This window comes from Dendropsophus ebraccatus, chromosome 5 (genome assembly GCF_027789765.1).
Source record: "Dendropsophus ebraccatus isolate aDenEbr1 chromosome 5, aDenEbr1.pat, whole genome shotgun sequence".
Classification (NCBI taxonomy): Eukaryota; Metazoa; Chordata; class Amphibia; order Anura; family Hylidae; genus Dendropsophus; species Dendropsophus ebraccatus.
Genome location: NC_091458.1, coordinates 154,585,042 through 154,607,849, shown reverse-complemented (window position 1 = coordinate 154,607,849; position 22,808 = coordinate 154,585,042). Strand labels below are relative to the sequence as shown.

The 22,808-nt window shown below is 43.8% G+C and overlaps 2 protein-coding genes across 9 annotated transcripts in view; one reads left to right on the top strand and one right to left on the bottom strand.

The window, feature by feature from the left end:
* The window catches only part of AIRIM (AFG2 interacting ribosome maturation factor), a 38,796-nt gene extending 36,937 nt beyond the window's left edge, over positions 1-1,859 (bottom strand). For all 6 annotated transcript variants that reach the window (XM_069971685.1, XM_069971688.1, XM_069971683.1 and 3 more), the window contains exon 1: positions 1,630-1,859. The gene's annotated coding sequence lies outside the window, so the exon portion shown is untranslated. The remainder of the gene's footprint in view (positions 1-1,629) is intronic.
* MEAF6 (MYST/Esa1 associated factor 6) lies at positions 1,766-20,869 on the top strand. Of its 3 annotated transcripts, XR_011363238.1 has the most exons (9): positions 1,766-1,990; positions 5,487-5,602; positions 6,284-6,371; positions 7,739-7,784; positions 9,400-9,592; positions 14,145-14,174; positions 18,842-18,895; positions 19,190-19,223; positions 20,638-20,869. XR_011363238.1 is itself a non-coding variant. In XM_069971691.1 (7 exons), exons 1-7 carry the CDS (start codon positions 1,901-1,903, stop codon positions 20,644-20,646), a joined length of 576 nt encoding a protein of 191 aa, XP_069827792.1. In that variant the 5' UTR covers positions 1,769-1,900; the 3' UTR covers positions 20,647-20,869. The 3 variants fall into 3 exon arrangements, 1 of the variants encoding a protein (XP_069827792.1); XR_011363239.1 differs by lacking the exon at positions 14,145-14,174 and having other exon boundaries at positions 1,768-1,990; XM_069971691.1 differs by lacking the exons at positions 14,145-14,174; positions 18,842-18,895 and having other exon boundaries at positions 1,769-1,990.
* The last annotated feature ends 1,939 nt before the right edge of the window (positions 20,870-22,808 follow it).

Sequence of the window (22,808 nt, the reverse complement as noted above, 5' to 3'; positions counted from 1 at the left end):
CGAACGAGAAATTCGTTGATCACTTTATAAGACCTGGACCTATTTTTATCGTTGCTCGTTCGCATTGAATAAGACGTCGTTCGCAGTAGATACGAACGCAATAGCGAAGAAAAAATACGATCATAAGTAACGATTATCGTTCCATGGAAATGAGTGAACATTTTCAGGTCTTTCGCAATAGCGGTCGTTTGAGATCGTTAATGATTATGCGAACGATTATCGCTCGGTGTAATAGGGCCCTTACACAGTGATAGTCGGCCGATTATCGCTCGGTGTAATAGGGCCCTTACACAGTGATGATCGGCCGATTATCGCTCGGTGTAATAGGGCCCTTACACAGTGATAGTCGGCCGATTATCGCTCGGTGTAATAGGGCCCTTACACAGTGACGATCGGCCGATTATCGCTCGGTGTAATAGGGCCCTTACACAGTGACGATCGGCCGATTATCGCTCGGTGTAATAGGGCTCTTACACAGTGATAGTCGGCCGATTATCGCTCGGTGTAATAGGGCCCTTACACAGTGACGATCGGCCGATTATCGCTCGGTGTAATAGGGCCCTTACACAGTGACGATCGGCCGATTATCGCTCGGTGTAATAGGGCCCTTACACAGTGACGATCGGCCGATTATCGCTCGGTGTAATAGGGCTCTTACACAGTGATAGTCGGCCGATTATCGCTCGGTGTAATAGGGCTCTTACACAGTGATAGTCGGCCGATTATCGCTAGGTGTAATAGGGCCCTTACACAGTGACGATCGGCCGATTATCGCTCGGTGTAATAGGGCCCTTACATAGTGATAGTCGGCCGATTATCGCTCGGTGTAATAGGGCCCTTACACAGTGATAGTCGGCCGATTATCGCTCGGTGTAATAGGGCCCTTACACAGTGACGATCGGCCGATTATCGTTTGGTGTAATAGGGCCCTTACACAGTGACGATCGGCCGATTATCGCTCGGTGTAATAGGGCCCTTACACAGTGACGATCGGCTGATTATCGCTCGGTGTAATAGGGCCCTTACACAGTGACGATAGGCCGATTATCGCTCGGTGTAATAGGGCCCTTAGACAGTGACGATCGGCCGATTATCGCTCGGTGTAATAGGGCCCTTACACAGTGACGATCGGCCGATTATCGCTCGGTGTAATAGGGCCCTTACACAGTGACGATCGGCTGATTATCGCTCGGTGTAATAGGGCCCTTACACAGTGACGATCGGCCGATTATCGCTCGGTGTAATAGGGCCCTTACACAGTGACGATAGGCCGATTATCGCTCGGTGTAATAGGGCCCTTACACAGTGACGATCGGCTGATTATCGCTCGGTGTAATAGGGCCCTTACACAGTGACGATCGGCCGATTATCGCTCGGTGTAATAGGGCCCTTACACAGTGACGATCGGCTGATTATCGCTCGGTGTAATAGGGCCCTTAGACGCCACGGTATTTACACACGGCCAATTCTGGAGTCCGCATCCGAATCTTTATTCTGCCTACAATCCATTGATTTTAACGGGAGTCTCCTTATTTTGAGTGGAATCTTCAGTTGCTGAATAAATATAATAAAAAATAAAAATTTGTCACATTTTCACATGCTTTTTTCCCCTATTTTTGATGGATTTACCCCTTATTTTCCATGTATTTCAGGTAAATGGCTGCTAGTGACTGTACAGCAGCCAGTCACGTCTCCTCATGTACGGTTGTTATGGCAGCCGCCTCAGACATTATTACTGCGCTGTGTGAGGGGAAGATACGGTAACACGTTAGTACCGGCCGCACACCGAGCCCCCATTACAAACGGCCATGAGCGGCGTGTGGAGAAGCCGGTGGGTGGGCTCGGCTTATATAGTCGCCGCCGCCTCCCCTAGCCCCGCCTTCCTTCCTCGCACTCCATCATGGCGATGCATAACAAGGCCACGGCGCCTCAGATCCCAGATACGCGGCGGGAACTAGCCGAGCTAGTGAAGCGAAAACAGGAGCTAGCGGTAAAACCGATCATCTCTATCTCTCTGTATTACATCCAACTGCTCATTGGCGTCTTTACGTTAATATCTCATAATATCCCGCATTTTCCACCATCGAGCTACGCAAATAGCGTAACGAGAATGCGTAGCCTTGCTGTTACGTGTGTGCAGTGACGTATCTGTGGTGCGTGAATTATACTTGCTGTACGTGTAATGGATGAGACCGTATGTGAGATACTACGTTGGTAAAAGTCTCCGCCCCCTTTTCCCCGTATAGCGCATGCGTAGTCTGGTGTACGCTACGGTGGGGGCGTTGGAGCCGTAGATGGGAGGGCGGGAAAGAGAAAAGCCGCGCTGTGCGCGGTTACTGGGCTGATAGCTCTGGCTTACTGAGCTGTGTAGTAGTGTGGCAGCTGGTTAGACATAAAGGGTACGTTCAGACTTCCGGATCCGCAGCGTATTTTCTGCTGCGGATCCGCAGCAGATTTCATTTAAATAACTAAACACAGCATCAAATCTGCTGCGGATCCTGTAGGTATGAACAGGATCCGCAGCAGATTTGATGCTGTGTTCAGTTATTTAAATGAAATCTGCAGAAAATACGGTGCGGATCCGGTAAGTGTGAACGTACCCTAAAATTGAGTTTTGACTCTTTTCATAAAAAAAAAAATTGTCAAAAAAAATAAAATTGACTTTTGGCCAGATGCAAATGCATCTGAATTGCGGTGTTATGTCTGTGGTACGGTGTGTGATGTTGTTTGGGGAGGACAGGTATAACCGGCTACTTAAAGTGAATGTACCCACATCGCTCAGTGTTTTTTTTACATCATGAACATATGAATAAAATTTAAAAAAAGCTATGCTGGTCTGTTTGTGAAAAACAAAAAAGCTATGCGTCAGGGGGGTTCCATTCACTTTAAGGGTGCCTTCACACGTACCGTATCGCTGCGAGTTCCTCGCACATAAATCCGCACAGATACTGATTGCTATCGTGTTGATGTATGTGTATTCTCGCTGCGTGTTTGGTGCGATTTTTACATGAGTATTTTGATTTTCATGTGCGAGTTCAACACCACAAAAAACACAGCTACTTACATGCGAGTTCGGTGCGATAAATACGCAGCGATACGGTACGTGTGAAGGCACCCTATAGGAGAACCATCAGCAGGTTTGTGCATAGGAACCTGAAGATAGTTCCCGATACCCACTGATGTCGCAACGGCCGCCATTTCTGTGAAATTCGATGCTATAGAAATAATAGACAAACTCTCTTTTTTTGGGTAGCTTCAAACGTATCGGATCCACTGCGTATTCTGGTAGTGTGAAGTCAATGTGTGTTAGTGTGTGGGTCACAAACCCGCAGCAGAATTTTCATTCCGCTGCCAGTATGTGACCCGTTTTTCCATTGAATTCTGTTATTAAAAAAAAAAGGATCAAAATTTTTTTTTTTTTTTTTTTTTTTTAACGTACACAAAAATATCGACCTCGCTTTTTTGTCCTTTTAAAGAAAAAAAAAGAAACGGATTTTTTTTTTTGTTTTTTTAACGTACACAAAAATATCGACCTCGCTTTTTTGTCCTTTTAAAGAAAAAAAAAGAAACGGATTTTTTTTTTGTTTTTTTAACGTACACAAAAATATCGACCTCACTTTTTTGTCCGTTTAAAGAAAAAAAAAGAAACGGATCTGTTTTTTTTTTTTTTTTATAATGGAAAAACAGATGCATATGCATCTGGTTTTCCATCCATTTTTTTTTAGCAAAAAACGGATTGCAAAAACACACTGTGAACCCAGCCTAAAGGGTAGCTTCACACGAATCGAACCTGCAGCGGATTTCACGCTGCGGATCCTGGTAGTGTGAAGTTGTATGGGGCTAAATACCTGCAGCATAATTTTCATTCTGCTGCAGATATGTGACCCGGCCCCTTTAACAGCTCCCGACCTGGAGCATACATTACCTGCTCGGCGCTGCGGCTGCATGTGAGGCTCCCATCGGTCCCCATCAGCCAATTTGTGCACGGCAGCACTGATTGGCTGATAGGGACCAATGGGAGCCTCACATGCAGCGCCGAGCAGGTAACCCCTGCGGTCAGGCAGGTGTTAACTGCAGCTAAGTCTAAAAAAGAAACACAGTTAACTCACCTGGGGCCCGTTCTTGGTGCAGGCAGTGTGACATACACTGCCTGCGACCGGGATCCCCGAAGCTCAGCCGAGCGTCTTGCTCGGAGATTCTCGGCTGCCAGCAGAGGTTCGGAAGAATGACCGAGGCTTTGGGTACTTCCGGAGCCTCTGTAATTTTTCTGAAGCTCTCCCGGCAGCTGAGCTTCTCTGATGAGACACTGTAATGCTGCTTTTACACGAAACGATAATTGGCCCGATCGTACTATTAACGATGTTGGAGTAACGTTTTTTTTTTTTCGTAACGGTCAGCGTTTAGACTGTACGATATATCGTACGGAAATTCGCTTTGCAATCGTTGTGCGATCGCTTAAGCCTATCTCACACATTGGTTAAACCGGCGAACAACTGTTTACACTGAACGATCTGCGAATTTTTTGCGAACGACGATTTTAGAACATGTTGTAAGATCAAAATGAACGATTTCTCATTCGTCGTTTGATCGTTCGCAGCGTTTACACGTACGATATTCGATCGTTCAAATTCGATCGGATTCGATTTGCACAATATTTGTTCTGTGTAATGGGATGATGGACAGCCCACTCAGCTGATCAGTGACGGGGGTGGTGTCCTGCTCTAGTCACTGACTGGCAGAGCGGCCAGTACATCCGCCAGGTTGTGACGTGTGCATTGCTGGGGGTCCCGGAGTGGCGATCCAAGGCTGGTGAGGTAAGTTAATACTTTGTTACTTTCCCTTGTGCCCCTGCATGGGCCGAACTTCTCCTTTAAATCGTACCTATGATTTAGGGTCAGTTCAGACGCACAGACTCGCAGCGTAAATGTGGCTGCGAGTCTGTCAGGTCCTGGCAGTTCCCTGTCACTACATACCCGCAGCGGTCAGAACGACTAGTGACAGTGAACTGCCAGGACCTGTAATTCTGCCGGCCCCTTAACCCCTTCGGTTGCCGCTGCCCGCTGTAGCTGTATACATTAACTGTCCTCGCTGCACGGGGTCCCGCTGTCCTGTTCTCCCGCCCAGCCAATCAGTGGCTGCGGCTGGGCAACACACTGATTGGCTGGGCAGAAGAGCAGTACGCCTGGACCCCGTGCAGCGAGGACAGGTAATGTATACAGATACAGCAGGTGGCGGGAGCCGAAGGGGTTAAGGGGCCTGCAGAATTACATACACGCAGCGGTCGTTCTGACCGCTGCGAGTATGTAGTGACAGTGAACTGCCAGGACCTGACAGACTCGCAGCCAGATTTACGCTGCGAGTCTGTACGTGTGAACTGACCCTTAAACAGATTTCAGACATGTCATAGCAGCATGTCAGATGTTTGTGAGCATGTGGAGCAGAGAACTTCTATCATGTGCATTAACCCCTCCTTACTGTATTTATAGGAAACGCTGGCAAATCTCGAACGCCAGATCTATGCATTTGAAGGAAGTTACCTGGAAGATACACAGATGTATGGAAACATTATCAGAGGTTGGGACCGATACTTAACAAACCAAAAGTAAGTCGTGGATCACATTTTTATTCTACATTTTTATGCTCCCAAAAAGGAAAAAAAAAACAAAGGGAAAAACCTGGTGTTGGTGGTTATGAATGTACTAGTGTTGGGGCTCTGAATCACACTGGTTCCAACAATGGATGCCCTAATGCATGTCTACTTATTGATGAATCTTGTCCCTTAGGCAACTACCCCAGTGTTTAACCGGGTCTAGCGGCTTTGTGCGAGCAGCTTTTCAATTAAAAGAGAAGTCCAGATTTTTTTTTTTTTTTTTGAGTGACTGGGGCGGGATGTTGCTACAGTCACAGATTGGCTGAGTGGGCTGTCCATCAGCCGAGACAAGCCTTCCTTGTCACCCTGAGCACCTCGTTCATAGTGAGCACTTTGCTCCCGACTACAGAAGCGCTGTCTCCACATTTGAGTAATTGCTAGGGGGAGGCCCATGACCTCAGTAATGATATGGTTGTCTTCCCTTGTCTGACTATACAGATCACAAGTAAAATAACCATGTTAAAGCAGTGTATTGGAAATATATTTGTAGTCTCTGGCATACACCTTTTTAAATGCATTGTCTGTATATTGAGTGTTTAGTTGGGGTGAGGTAAAAAAATATGAATTGTGAAAAAGTTTATAAAGGAATTTTTTTTTTTTTTTTTTTTTTTTTTTTTTTTTTTTTTTTTTTAGGAACTCAAACAGTAAAAATGACAGGAGAAATAGAAAGTTCAAAGAAGCAGAAAGACTATTCAGCAAATCTTCAGTCACTTCCGCAGCGGTGAGTATATCTGCATTTAAGGGTGTGTTCACACGTACAGGTTCCGCAGATTTGATGGTGCAGATTTGAATCTGCAGCAGATCCGCAACAGGTTTGCAGCAGCTTTGAATCTCCAACTTCAAATCTGCTGCGGATCCTGTACATGTGAACGCACCCTAAAAATAACCTAGCGGACAATAGACACGTAGACTTCAAAGCCACTTGCCTTATTTCCAGAGGCCTGGTGTACATAAGCTTCTAGAAAGAGCCCAGACTCTTGTATGCTATAAACAGAATCAAATTTGCGGCTTCAGCTCCATAACCATCATCTGGTTAGACCATACTAACCTGCTGACATAGGGCAATAGTACATGATGGTAAGGATTAGGTTGGCTTCAAAGTGAAACTGTCACCATCCCCCTAATACACATAAAAGGGGTTATCCAGTGCTACCAAAACATGGCCACTTTCTTCCAGAGACAGCACCGCTCTTGTCTCCAGTTCAGGTGCGGTTTGCAGTTAAAGGGGTAGTGCGGCGGTAAACAATTATTCACAGAATAACACACATTACAAAGTTATACAACTTTGTAATGTATGTTATGTCTGTGAATGGCCCCCTTCCCCGTGTCCCACCACCCCCACTTGTGTACCCGGAAGTGTGGTGCGCTATACATACCTGTCACGTGCCGACTCGTCTCCGATCTTCAGTCTGCAATGTCGTCTTCAGATGCGTAGCCGCGATTGCCGATGACGCTGAAGAGGGAGGTCGGCACTCAGGACACTCGGAGGGATTCGGCCGGGCCGTCCGAAGACGACATCGCAGACTGAAGATCGGAGACGAGTCGGCACGTGACAGGTATGTATAGCGCACCACACTTCCGGGTACACAAGTGGGGGTGGTGGGACACGGGGAGGGGGCCATTCACAGACATAAATTACAAAGTTGTATAACATTGTAATGTGTGTTATTCTGTGAATAATTGTTTACCGCCGCACTACCCCTTTAAGCTCCATTCACTTTAATGGAACTGAGTTACAAAACCTGCACCCAAACTGGAGACAAGAGCGGTGCTGTCTCTGAAATAAAGTGACCATGTTTTTGTGGCGCTGGATAACTCCTTTAAACTAGTGGTAGTGTTAAATTAGTGTTAATAGAAGCATTGCTTCCATACTGAAGAACCCTGTCTGAAGCAGATGACAGCAGACCCCAGTGCTGGAGCCAGGGAGGGAGGAGGTAGGTGCTTGTATTCACCCACCTCCTCCCTGACTCTTTTTTTTTTTTTTTTTTTTTTTTTTTTTTGGGGGGGGGGGGGGGGAGAGTCAGTCCGAACTTCTACTTTTAAATTTTGTGCAACAGCTAAAATCACTTTTCTTTTTCTACATTCTAGGCAGTAAGTGCATTGGCTGGAGTACAAGATCAAATGATTGACAAACGTAAGTTGATCGTTTAATTTCAGTCTTAAAGGAGAAGTCTGGCAAAATTTTTTATTAAATTACAGTATTGCTCCCCAAAAGTTATAGAAATCCCCAATATACACTTATGGGAAATGCTTATAAAGTGCTTTTTTTCACTGCACTTTACTGCATCAAGGCTTCACTTCCTGGATAACATGGTGATGTCACGACCCGTCTCCCAGAGCTGTGCGGCCTGTGGCTGCTGGAGAGGATGATGGCAGAGGGATGCTCAGTGTCCCTCAGTGTCCCTCTGCCATTACACTCTCCAGCAGCCACAGCCTGCACAGCTCTGGGAGTTGGGAAGTGACATCACCATGTTATCCAGGAAGTGAAGCCTTGATGCAGTAGTAAGTGCAGGGAAAAAAGCAATTTATAAGCATTTCCTGTAATAAGTGTATATTGGTGATTTGTATAACTTTTGGGAAACAATGCAATACTTTAATAAAAAATTTCGGTGGAATTCTCCTTTAAGGTTTTGCTGGGGGGGGGGGGGGGGGGGGGGGGAGAAAGGAAAAGTCCAATAAACTTATCTCTTAATAATTTTTATCCCATTTCCACACAGTTCTGTAATGGTATGTTAAGGGAACTACATAGTTTGCATTAAATGATGACTCTGTGATTGGCTGTTTTAACCTTTTAATAGTGACCACCCCTTTCCCTAGAAAGAGTTAAAACGTACCTGTTGCATAAATTTTTCGGAAATAAATCAACTGGTTGTGATCGCAAGCGGTTTTGCAATATATTCTCTTTATTTATTTAAACTTTCTATGTTTAAATTAACGATACATGTAGCCAAACTGATATTTGATCTTTTCTTTGTTTAAAAAAAAAAAAAAAAAAATTGGACCAAACACAGGAAGTCCCATCCTTGGTGCGCTCACACAAGGAAAGTCACCTATTCGTCACACAGGCTATATATCAACTGAGGACAATTAACTTGCGCTAATTTATATTAACTTTTCCTAAATCTATTATCCGCTTTTCAGTTTACCAGGAGACAATGCTCTTTGTTGTACAACAATTCAGTCAGTATAATGTCACTGTGTGACTACAGAGGTTTTGGTGCTGTGTGACAGGAGAGCTGACCATGCAATGTGAGCACCCCCAGGATTCTCTGATACTGAATGTGGATTCGCAGCAGCTGTACACATGCCCAGCAAAGCGAGACACCTAGTGGCCATATGTATAATGTTGATTTAAACAGAAAAAAAATAATAGAGAATGTTTTGCAAAACTCCTTGGGATCACAACCCCTGTTGATTTCTTTAAAAATAATTTTTGCGACAGTGTGGTCATGTTCACATCATGTTTTGGGACTTTTCTACTGGCATACCAAGGATTACGTTAATAAAGCTAGCGTATACAGGGGTGTACTTGTGGACCGGTAATAGTAATAGTAGTAATAATAATAATAATATTAATAAATATATATATATATATATAATATATATATAAAAATTTTTTTTTTTTGTTTTAAACATACCAAAATAAAATCCCAGTGTAAACTTTGCCTTAGACAGACCCATGGATGGAGTATTTTTAGTAACCTTAAATGAACTTTTGAAATTTTACACTTTCTGTTATTTTATTGTAGGAGAACCAGGCAGTGGAACAGAGAGTGACAACTCCCCAGACTTTCAGAATCAGGAAAATGAACCCAGCCAAGATGACGCAGAAGATTTAGATGGTTCCTTGTCTGGCGTCAAGCCTCAGAAAGCAGCTTCGTCTACAAACTCCGGAGGGCATCATAGCAGTCATAAGAAACGCAAGAATAAAAATAGGCACAGGTTGGCTAAATAATTGTTACTTTTCCTTTTTCAATTGTTAAAGATTTGATGTGTTTTTTGTTTTGTTCCCCCCCCCCACACACACACAACCTTTTAACCTGACTTATTACACAAAATGATTATGGTCCCAAAGTCATGCCCACCGCCATGCTACATGTAATCATACTATAGATGTTCAGGTCTGTATGGCAGCTTATAATCTCCTTTAGGGTATATTCACACGGGCGGGCTCGCAGCGAGATTCTCGCAGAGAGATTCTCGCTGCGAGCCCGGCAGGTCCTGGCAGTTCCCATACACTACATACTTGCTGCGGTCTAAACGACCGCAGCGAGTATGTAATTCTGCCGCCCTTAACCCCTTCTGCTCCCGCCCGGCTCCCCCGCTGTAAGCATACTTTACCTGTCCTTGCTGCACGGGTCCGGCGTCCTGCTCTCCTGTCCGGCCAATCAGTGGCTGCGGCCGGGCAACACACTAATTGGCCGGATGAGAGAGCAGGACGCTGGACCCGTGCAGCAAGGACAGGTAAAGTATGCTTACAGCGGGGGAGCCGGCCGGGAGCAGAAGGGGTTAAGGGCGGCAGAATTACATACTCGCTGCGGTCGTTTAGACCGCAGCAAGTATGTAGTGTATGGGAACTGCCAGGACCTGCCGGGCTCGCAGCGAGAATTTCGCTGCAAGCCCGTCCGTGTGAATATACCCTTAAATTGAATGTGTCATCAGAAAGACCTATTGTTCTAATGTTAACAATATTTGACCTTGCTGTTAGAAGCAGTTAAGGCAAAATGGCCGCCCCCAGAAACAGGTTAGGAACAAAAATAACATGGTTCAGTATCTGGATCAAATTTTGAAAAGGAAAAGGTAGGCAGTGCCTTCTCGTTGGACAATCACCTGATGTGTTACATCAAATTTTTATGTCGAGAGGTAAACCAAGGCCCTTTTACTGGTTTCTATATAACAGCAGCAATATATTAAATCTTTAACGCCAGATCCGGTACGTGTAAAGCTACCCTTAAGCTAAATTCTCACAGGACCGATCCGCAGCGGATTTCATTCTGCGAGTTTGCAGCGATATCCGCTGCAGATCCCAAACTGTCATTCCGCTGCGAGTATGTAAATGCTGGCCTTTAACCCCCCTGTCCGCGCTCCAGCTGTATCTGAGGCTCCCGGTCTCCGTAGGTCCCACCCAGCCAATCAGTGACTGCGGGGGGGCCGTGCACTGATTGGCTAAGTGGGACCAACAGGGATTTGGGAGCCTTAGATGCAGCCGGAGCGCAGACCAGGTACAGTATGCTCCGGGCGGCGGTGGGTTATGGAGTCTGCATTTACATACTCGCAGCGGAATAACAATCCCGCTGTGAGTATGTAATCTCATTGAAAATGGCAGTTTGGCATCCGCAGCGGATTTTGCTGCAAACTCTTGTGTGAAATCTGATTTGGATCTGTCTTGTGAGTCTTGACCTAAAAAAAAAAAATCCTGAAATCTTTTGTTTTTTAATCTAATCTGAAACTTCCTGTTCTGTACAGATCACCTTCAGCAGTTTTGTCACAGACAGGAATACAGTGAAAGGTGACATCAGTATATAGAGAAGACATGTATTCACAATAGGTGGTGATCAGAGATAAGCCCCACCCCTTCCCCTGTGCACTGGTCACAGAACATGCCTAGTAAACTATTCCATTATAATAGATAGGCTCTGGGCCAGTCCTTATTGTATTTAATTTCTTTGTAATTTCTGCACTTCAGTTGAATATAAAATCTTATTTGGGAACGCAGTTATGTATCCTCTACAGAATTTACGCAAAAAGAATTCTCTGATGCAAATTTTATTTGGTACTTGCAAACGGAGGCCAATAGACTCCATTAACTGTAATGGAAACAGATTGCTGATCTCGGGGAAACCAGCCAAGCGATAACCCTGCCGGCTGCTAGTGAAAGCGCTCAATGCAGTGAAATCCTAGGTGCATTGCCCCCTGGGAAACATGAATATGCCTCCGGGTCAGCCAGATATTCCTCCGGGTCCTTCCCAGAGGGATATCTGGCTAGTCCTGTGTTTCGAGACTCTTTGAGGCTCCACAGGCTCTTCTTTTGTGTATTAACTGTAATGGGGTCTGGCTTGTTCTGTTGGGGACACAGCACTGCTCCCCTTCAATCTCATGTTCTGCTGGGTACCAGAGGTTGAAACTAGAGTTTAATCTGAGAAGGCTGGATCCAGTGCTGGGAGAACTTTCCTAGGACTGGATCCAGCTTTTCCAGACACCCGGGGTGGAGCGGCACGGACTCCAAAAGCAGCCGACTGCCGAGCGAACAAAGTCCTTCTCTTTGTTTGTGCTGTAAATTTGCTAATTTCTAATTGAAGCCCCAACAATCATAAGTGACAGTCTATCCTAGCATTATTGCCTCAGCTTTATAAAATGGGAGTAGAGGTTATAAAGTGGATGCCTCTAATGTAAAACTTGTCTTTAACTATTTGTTTGCTTGTTTATTTTGTCGTCTTCCATGTCAACGGTGAGAAAATGTGAAGACTTTTCACACAGCGTCTTAGTTGCTTATGTTTTTATTATACAATGAATCAATTTTTTGTATACTACAGGTTGTTTCATATCAGTTATTTATTCTGTATATATTTTAAAGTGACCCTGTCACCCCCTTCTTGCATTTTGCAGATTGTGCTAAGTGGGTGGGGCTTCACAGCAACAGCGCCAATTAGCCCCGCCCCTCTGTGATGTCATATGTACATAGGCCTGCCCCCTCAATGCCCATTGTGTAGGCCGACCAAGAGGGGGTGGGGCCTAGGCCTTTAGGCCAACCTGTTCCAATAGTCGGCGAGGGGACGGAACCTATGACGTCATGGAGGGGAGGGGCCAACAGTGGTAATCTGGGCAGGGCTAAGTGGCCCTGTTGCCATGAAGCCCCGCCCACTTAACATAATCTGCAGTTGATAAAAGATGACTTTTTACTTGAACAAGCACCATGACGTATGATATAAAATAAGGTACGACAACTGCTAAATTTACCTTTTCTACCTATGTAGAGGAGTCAGAATGCAAAAAGAGGGCGACAGTGTCACTTTAAGACATTTGAATATCTGTGCATAGTTAGTTTTTTTTTTTTTTTTTTTTGGTGCAAACATTGAAGATTCCAAATTCTGTAAACGACTCCTTGTCCATATGGCTTCAGCAGGTTAAAAAGGGTTATCCAGGATTAGAAAAACACAGCTGCTGTATACAAAAAGTAGTCCCACACCCGTCATGTGTTTTATTACAACTGGGCTCCATTTGCTTTAATGGAACCGAGCTGCACTACCACACACAATGGGGGAAACCTGGTATGTTTTTCTAATCCTGGATAGTAAGAGGAGGTTATTCTGTCTGAATCAGAGTACATGTGTGTGGCAACTAACTATTATAGTCGTATAGAATCGCGTTGCTAAAATTTAACCTAAAATGTATAAAAGCTCTACACACATCACAATACTCCAAAAATTGTTATTGAGGATACACAGATTATTCAATACACAAGGTACAGCCACCCTCATTAGGTGGTAACCTCCATAACATGAAACACTTCATCCCTGGAGGCCAGGACACATAGTATAAATGATCCCTACTATGGGGGAATACATTTAACTACCTGTCCCTACGTGTTTCACCCACACCAGTAGAATCCTCAGGAGACCAAATAGCCGTGGGTATTAGTAATCAGTAATACAGCGTATAGTAATAAACCATGTGAGAATACGCACAGTGCTCATACATCGGAGATACATTGGTGTGTTGGCTAGCAGTATGAAGCAGGGACACTGCCTGTGCTGAAGGTCCCCAAAGCGCTCCTGGCAGCCGAGCGTCTCTTGGAAAAGCTTGGGGACACTCGGCTGCAGGGAGAGCTTCGGTGACTGACGCAGGCAGTGTGCATGTTGATTGTGTTTTTTTTTTTTTTGTTGTTTTTTTTTTAAGTTAACCCCCTCCTGACCTCAGCAGGGCTCCAGCTAGTAAACCCTGCTGCGGTCAGGCCGGGGATTAACATTTTCCAGCGTATAAGGCAAACCCCTGAAAATCTTCTTAAAAGTCAGGGGCCGTCTTATTCGCTGCAAAATATGCTACATGTCCTGACATCAGGGGATACAGTGTTTTGTGGGGGGGGGGGGGTGGTAACCACAGAATGAGGGCTCTCACAGTGTGGCTGTACCTTATTATGTGTTGAATAATCTTTGTACCCCGATGATAATTTTTGGAGTCTTGTTTTTTTTTTTTCGTGCCCCGAGCTTTGATACATTTCAGAATAATCCATTAAGGTTAGGCTTTAGCGACGTGATTCTATGCTGCACAACTATATTGTATAATTTTATGTTTTCACTTGCAAACAATACTACAGGGTTTTAATTGTCTTTAGGAAAAAGCCTGAACCTTCAGCTTTGTTTCCGCTTCTTCCTAATCCGGCCCATTTGAGTCGTTTTTCTTCAGATTAGCATTGTGTTCTGCGCTAATCACACAATTCCACTAATCGCTGCATTAACTCCTGTTGCTTTCTTTTCTCCTTTAATGCTTCCCTCAGTCCATCTGGCATGTATGATTATGACTTCGAGTAAGTGCGATTCTTCAGTCTGTACAACTGCTGCTGTTTAGATTAATGAAAACTGTATGTCTATCACTGTATCCGCTTGTGCGCTCTTTAAATGCCTGCCTGAATGTTGCTTTAGGCTTGGTCTGTCATGTACATTTATGTCTACGTGGGAAATTGTCACTTGGCTAGTCCCTTGGCGAGGTGGCACGTATAGAGCCGCATTCTGGACACATGCCTGTGCCACACATTCTGTACCTTCGGATAGCTGCTTTTAATTCTAGATCTTTTCTGGGGTCCGTTCAGCAGGTGATGCAGTTATTGTCCTAAAAAAACAACTTTTAAACTTTAACTAAATGTCCCCAGTCATCTAAGGCAGTGAAGGCGTCCACGTTTCTTGAGCTGACAGGGCCACTTTTAAGGAGAAGTCCAGGGGATTATAAAATCCGTCGGGGGCAGGTGGGAAATTTGATTACAAGTGCTAACTTGCCTCCCCCCGTGCCTGCGGTAAGTAGCAGGACTGGCTGCGGGATCCCTGCTGGAAGTTGTGATGACAGGAAATATGCCTGTCCCGGCTGATGGACTGGCCGCTCAGCTAGTCAGTGACTAAAGCTGCGTCCCACCCCAGTCACTGACTAGCAGAGCGGATGGTCCAGCAGATGCAGGACTTCTACTTTAAAGGAGGAGTCCGGTGAAAATTTTTATTAAAGTACTGTATTGCCCTCCAAAAGTTATAAAAACCCCAATATACACTTATTATGGGAAATGCTTATAAAGTGCTTTTTTTCCCTGCACTTCCCGGAAAACATGGCTTCACTTCCTGGATAACATGGTGATGTCTCTTCCCGGTTAACATGGTGATGTCACGACTCGACTCCCAGAGCTGTGCGGGCTGTGGCTGCTGGAGAGGATGATGGCAGGGGGACACTGAGGGACACAGGGCACTGGAGGGACACTGAGCATCCCCCTGCCATCATCCTCTCCAGCAGCCACAGTCGGGTCGTGACATCTCCATGTTTATCCAGGAAGTGACATCTCCATGTTTATCCAGGAAGTGAAGCCTTTATGCAGTAGTAAGTGCAGGGAAAAAAGCACTTTATGTGCATTTCCCGTAATACGTGTTTATTGGTGGTTTTTATAACTTTTGGGGAGCAGTACAATACTTTAATAAAATTTCTCCGGATTTCTCCTTTAACACTCTCCATGACAGTATATTATGCCCACACATACACACCTCTGCTACATAAACAGGCACACACAGTGAATATCAATATAGACACATTCACAGACCTCTGCTACATGACCTTACCCAAACAGCTCTGTTACATACAGACACAATTATTGTTTCTTTTTTTTTAACATTATCCCTACATACAGTATCTGAAGCGTACACTCCTCAGTCATGTGACTAATCACTGTTACATCACTGGAGGTCCTCCAGCTCTGTTCTGGGTAAGTTCTCTGGGGCTTTTACATGCAGGAATCTGAAGGTTATCCACATCACCCCCAGACTCCTCTCCTGCCTGGCACCGATCACAGATCGCTGTCTGGCAGAGAAGGGAGAGGACTGTGCAGCTAGCAGTCGCTGCACAGTTCACTCAGCAGTCGGCTTAAACATTAGTGAAGTAGTCAGGGCAGTCTGACAGCGTTGGTCCACCCTGTCTGCAGAATATAAGACTCTGTCCCTGTTAAGCAAGATATATTAATGTTAAAAAGTGCGTCTTATAAAGCAAAAGATACGGTATCCCAAATTCATGTATACAGATTACAGACTACTTCCAATCTCATGAGCTCTTCACACTGCAGTAAAGTGTAGTTGCCACAGTGCAGCCGTTGAAGCTTCCGAGCGCAGAATGAGGTTAGGCTTGCCGTGCAAACCTCCCAGACGTAGCAGAGTTCCGTCCACTAAACATGTTAACAAATAAAGAAAAAAAAAAATTACCTGGAAACCCTTTGGGATACTAGATACATTTAAAGGGAAACTAGTTAGAAGTGTTCCCATAGAGCACAGGGCTCTGAGGCGGGAGGTAATTTTACCTTGATCCTCACCTCTGTTTTCTGGAAGTATTTACTTCCATATGTAAATTTTGTTTGGTGCCCTGGGGGTGGGGCTACCACCCTCAAAGCATGGATTCTGCCCCCAGTATGCTACACTGCTTAAAGAGGAAATCCAACAAATTCTGATAGACCAGTGCTGACTGCTTCATGATGGAGTCGCTATAGAATCACACTCCACCTATGGTATCTTACTTGAATATCATAAATAACCTAATAACACTGGATTTCCCATTCAAACATTAGTACAGTTGTTTTCATTAAGTTCTTACATTAATAAAAGGAATTGATCACAATCTTAACGCTACAAAAAAAAAACAACCACAGGATCCAAATTCTTTTAAGAATACTGAAATCCACACAACATTAACATCAGGGTTTCTCATACTGAACGGCCACTTTATTAGAGACAGCCGCCCTTTCACAATTGGAGCTTCCCCAATGGAAATTGGACCTGTGACCCCATAGTGCTGCATAAAACGTAGTGATCAGGTTTTCTGTGGATCAGTTTCACTGTGAATCCACATTAGAATGAGGAAACTACATTCTACATGGGTGTCTCTAATAAAGTGACCAAGTGTGCAGTTATCCTATTGAAGGGGTTATCCAGACTTGGAAAAACATGGCCGATTTCTTCCAGAAACAACATCGCCCCTGTCCCCAGGTTGTGTGTGTGACTATAATTCAGCATCACTTCAATAGAACTAAGCGGAAAAACCACACCCAAACTCAGAACAAGAGTGGTGCTGTTTCTGGAAGAAAGTGTCCATGTTTTCCTAATCCTGGATAACCCCTTTAACACCCTGCAATATGGGAGTTCACACATCAAATGCCCGATGTCTATTACTGATCGTTCAATACCAATTCACTAGCAGAAAGTGGTATGAAGGAATCTTCCTAAATTATCTAACCTGGATTTTATAATAGCTGATCTGAAATCATGTTACATGCCTACTACAACATAGTATAACTGAGCATCAGGAACTGTACCCCCATCTACACAATGGCTTAAAGTGTCCCTGCTGTTATAACTTTCAAAATCTAAATAAACAGTAGATGTGATATAAAGCAAGTTTGCAGTTTACATACATTTTTTTTTCTCATGCTGTAAAACAAAGCTGAACTTACCAGAAATCCAGGTCCAGTCTCCTGAAGGCAGCCATATAACGGCTATACTTACTGTATCCAGGTCCAGTCTCCTGAAGGCAGCAATATACCAGCTATACTTACTGTATCCAGGTCCAGTCTCCTGAAGGCAGCAATATATCAGCTATACTTACTGTATCCAGGTCCAGTCTCCTAAAGGCTGCTATATAACAGCTATACTTACTGTATCCAGGTCCAGTCTCCTGAAGGCAGCAATATACCAGCTATACTTACTGTATCCAGGCCCAGTCTCCTGAAGGCTGCTATATAAGAGATATACTTACTGTATCCAGGTCCAGTCTCCTGAAGGCAGCTATATAACAGCTATACTTACTGTATCCAGGTCCAGTCTCCTGAAGGCAGCTATATACCAGCTATACTTACTGTATCCAGGTTCAGTCTCCTGAAGGCTACTATATAACAGATATACTTACTGTATCCAGGTCCAGTCTCCTGAAGGCTGCTATATAACGGCTATACTTACTGTATCCAGGTTCAGTCTCCTGAAGGCTACTATATAACAGATATACTTACTGTATCCAGGTCCAGTCTCCTGAAGGCAGCTATATAACAGCTCTACTTTCCTGTATCCAGGTCCAGTCTCCTGAAGGCAGCTATATAACAGCTATACTTACTGTATCCAGGTCCAGTCTCCTGAAGGCAGCTATATACCAGCTATACTTACTGTATCCAGGTTCAGTCTCCTGAAGGCTACTATATAACAGATATACTTACTGTATCCAGGTCCAGTCTCCTGAAGGCTTCTATATAACGGCTATACTTACTGTATCCAGGTTCAGTCTCCTGAAGGCTACTATATAACAGATATACTTACTGTATCCAGGTCCAGTCTCCTGAAGGCAGCTATATAACAGCTCTACTTTCCTGTATCCAGGTCCAGTCTCCTGAAGGCAGCTATATAACGGCTATACTTTCCTGTATCCAGGTCCAGTCTCCTGAAGGCAGCTATATAACAGCTCTACTTTCCTGTATCCAGGTCCAGTCTCCTGAAGGCAGCTATATAACGGCTATACTTCCGACCAGTACAGAGAGTCACGGCTCAATATGTCCGCACATGACTGCCTTCTCTCTGAGCGCACAGATGACCTGGGATACACAGGACTTCCTGTTTTCTGACAGTTTTTTTTTTTTCAGAGTCAGAAAACAGGAAGTGCAGTGTTTTCCATGATAACTAAAAAAAAATAAAATAATGTGTTTTGCAAACTTGCTTTATATCACATCTACTACTGATTTAGATTTTAAAAGCTATAACGACAGGGACACTTTAAGCGGAGACCTAGAAGGTGCAGTGTAAAAGAATGTGTGCAAGTCCCTGCCCCTTTTTAGAGAACCATATCGCCGTACGTGTTTTGATTGGGACACCGTCACAAAAAGTAACTGCAAGCCTATATCGTTCCCTCGTGAAACCTGTCAGTGTAACGTTAATTCTTTATTTTCTGTGTGTTGAAGACCATCTACTCTATTTTCAGTCTCAATATCTCCCGATCAAGCACAGAGTGACGCCTGCGCTTCCTTGCTCATGTGTAAGTGGCTTCCTAGGGTCTCTAGAAGTAATGGCAGATTCTACTGTAAATGTTATGTTTTTGTGACTGTCCCTTCATAATAGCAGGATATGATATTTGTTTAATTTATTTACTTTTTTATTTTTTTTATTTTATTTCTTGCCATGCAATAGTGTAAATGGCATCTTGTTAAATAGTTAAACTTCATGGCATACAGGAATGTGTTCTTCAGAAGGGACTTTATTTCCAGTGCATTAACAATTCCTCCTTTTACCCTTTTTTTTTTTTTTTTTTTACTTTTTTTTGTGTTTGTAGAATTGACCTCAAGATGAACAAGAAACCAAGATCGGTAAGTGTGGAGTGTTAAATGGGAGCTCCAGTTAAGAAAGAGTTAACCCTGTAAAATCCCCACCCATAATTTAAAGGGTTACTCGGGAAAAACTATTCTATAAAAAAAAGCTTCAGTCTTCCAGTACTTATCAGCTGCTGTATGCCCTGCAGGAAATTGTGTAGTCTTTCCAGTCTGACAGAGTGCTCTCTGCTGCCACCTCTGTCCATGTCAGGAACTGTCCAGAGCAGCAGCAAATCCCCATAGAAAACCTCTCCTGCTCTGGACAGTTCCTGACATGGACAGAGGAGGCAGCAGAGAGAACTGTTTCAGACTGGAGAGCATACACCACTTCCTGCAAGACATACAGCAGCTGATAAGTACTGAAAGACTGGACAATTTTAAATAGAAGTAAGTTACAAATCTGTATAAATTTCTGAAACATGTTGATTTGAAAAAGAGATTTTCACCAGAGTACCCCTTTTAAGCTTGTTTTTAATAGGTTTCTTTGATGTCAGTTGGTGGTTTTTTTTTCTGCAGCATGTCACGACTCACACCCTAAGGGTATGTTAACACTGAGTAAAATAGCCGTAATTCTGCAGAGGAACTCTCCTGCCTGCCTCAGTGTGTCATATCTCCACTAAAAGAAGTGATATGTTACTACTTTAAGCAGAGAGCGGCGGCTGTGAGGAGCGCACGCTCTCCCATAAAGGGGCTATGGGACACAGACAGGGGAGATTCCGCCTGATTTGTTCAGTGTGAACATACCGCAAAGCTGCTAAAAACCTCACTATCTGCTCCCCTCCTCTGACCTCCCCCTCTCTTCTGAAACAGAGGTCACGTGATCTCTTATGTTGCCAGGCAAGCTGGAACACCTCATCTGTAACCCTGCCCAGCACTGACATTACACAGTGACCACCTGGCCAAGGGCGGAGAAACAACAGCTTCTCCTGAGTAGTATAGGGGAAATGAGACACTGTTGCTTCATTTCATTTCTCTCTCTCTTTCTCTCTTTCTCTCTTTTTTTTTTTTTTTTTTTTTTTTTTTTTTTTCTCTTTTTCTTTGTCTCTGTCTCTGTCTCTCCTTGAGACAGGGGCGGGTACCAGACAGTTGGCTCTAAATTACAATGCATGCTGGGAGATGTAGTTTCCCGGCTGGGTGCCATGATGTAAAGCTGGGATCATTTGTAAATGTTTGATTTTTGGGGTAGGAGCATTTCAGCAAAGTCAGACCCCCAGCGGTCAGCTAGTTATTCCTTATCCTATATATATTTTTTTTTTTTCTTTTTTTTGGGACCTACTTGTTTACTACATCATGTTAGTAGTACCCTTTGTGAAATGCATGTATTTATATGGCGATCACTCTTTTATTGCAGGCATTTTATTAGATTATTCTGTCTATATTAAATTCTTACCTCCTCTCCTTCTCATTTTAGGATTATTAAGGTTGCTCCATCTTCAACGTAAAAATTCACCTGAAAAATGAATTCCTCATCCAGAATCGCCATTGTTCATTCAAGACTGGACTAAGGCATCGGGAAAAAAAATAGTTTTTTATATGGCGTTAAGAAAGATCTTCAGAAACCTGATTTTAGTCAAAGTATGGTCATGGTTGGTTAACGAATGTATATATACGAAAGTATATAAAGTCCTATTAGTAAGCTTAAAGGGTTTTTGAGGAATTTATCATGGAAAGTCTGTCCTCAGTATCTGATTAGTGGGGGGTCTGACAACTGGCATCCCCCCCAAGCAATACACGTTCAATGTGTAGTGGCTGTTCTTGGGTTACTGCAGTTTAGTTCCCACTGAAGTGAATGAGAGCTAAACTGCAGTAGCTCAGCTTGGCCACTACACTATGTACGGCGCTGTCTGCTTCCCATTCTATTCATTGTGTATGCAGGAATCCAACCTCTACCAGTCACATATTGATAGCCTGTCCTGAGTATACGCCATCAATGAAAAGTCCAAGAAAACTTCTTTAAGTAAGACTGAATATTTAGACCAGAGTTGACCTTTAAAGACCAGCATTGAACTTTTTTGGGCAATTTGCACTCCTGTATCTGTCACGTGAACAAAAAGAAGAAACAGTTTTATACCCTCCCCCCCCCCCCCATTTCATACATGGTCTTGCATTTCCATTTTTTCTTTGTGTTCTGTTTTCTTTCTGTTACATACTTTTTTTTTTTTTCTTTTTTTTTTATGTTAAAATACATTAAAGAGTCCTCTCGGAGGAGACTGTGGGCATTGTAACATGATTGTGCAAAGCGAGACTGGTACTTTTATTCACACGGGGTTTAGTGCGTCATACGCGGTTGTACCCAGCTGGAACATTAATAAATGCAGTAGGGATTTGTTTTTACTTTTTTTTTTTTTTTTTCCTAAAATTGTGAATGTGTACATATATTTTTATTTTTTAATATTTTTATCTTCATTTAGATCAATATGCTGTATGCTAATACAATAACACAGTGGATGGTTTTGCCCAAATGATGCTAACCAATAAATAGTACCATAACCATAAAGAATCTTTCAATTTCCAGTGATCCTTTTAAAGAGTTTTTTTTTCTTTTTAATGCAACTGGTGCCAGTATGTTCTATAGATTTGTAATTTATTTCTATTTAAAAATCTTCAGTCTTCCAGTACTTATCAGCTGTTGTAAGTCCTGCAGGAAGGGGTGTATTCTCTCCAGTCTGAGACAGTGCTCTCTGCTGCCATTTTTTTTTGTGACAGGAACTGTACAGAGTAGATGTTTGCTATAAGGCAGGGATAGAGAACCTCGACTCTCCAGCGGTTTCAAAACTACAACTCCCATCATGCCCGGACAGCTAAAGCTTTGGCTGTCCGGGCATGATGGGAGTTGTAGTTGTGCAACAGCTGGGGAGCCATGGTTTCCTATCTCGGCCTTATAGCACACATCTACTTTGTACAGTTCCTGTCTAGCACTGTCTAAGACTGGAGAGAATACACCACTTCCTGCAGGACTTACAGCAGCTGATAAGTACTGGAAGACTGGAGATTTTTAATATTGTTATCTCTGTAATCCGCTCATCCACTGCTGCCTTATAACTGACTGCTGCTCCTCCCCGGGTGCTGGGAAAAGCTGGACTTAGTCCTTTAAAACTTCTCCCAGTTTCCCAGGATTGGATCCAGCTTTTCCCAGCACCCGGGGAGGAGCGGCAGTCAGTTATAAGGCAGCAGTGGATGAGCGGATTGCAGAGATAACAAAGCGCTTTGCTTTATTACTGTAAATTTGCTCATCTCTATTAGTAATGTATCCCTAAGGGTGGGTTCACGTGCATCGGATCCGCAGCTGATTGCGCACTGCGAGTTTGCGGTGAAATCCGTTGTGAATCCCTTAGGGCCCTATTACACGGGACGATTATCGTGCGAAAAATCGTTTGAATTTAAAGATAATCGTTCTGTGTAATTGCAGGCAACGATCGAAAAATCGTTCGTATGTCGTTGATCGTTGATTTAGAGCTGAACCTAAAATCATCGTTAATCGTTCGCTGTAATTCCACGTTTGTTCGCTCAAGTTCCGCATTTTGTTCACTAATCATTTAGTGCAATTGCACATTGTTCATTGTTCTGCTGGGATCGGAAGGA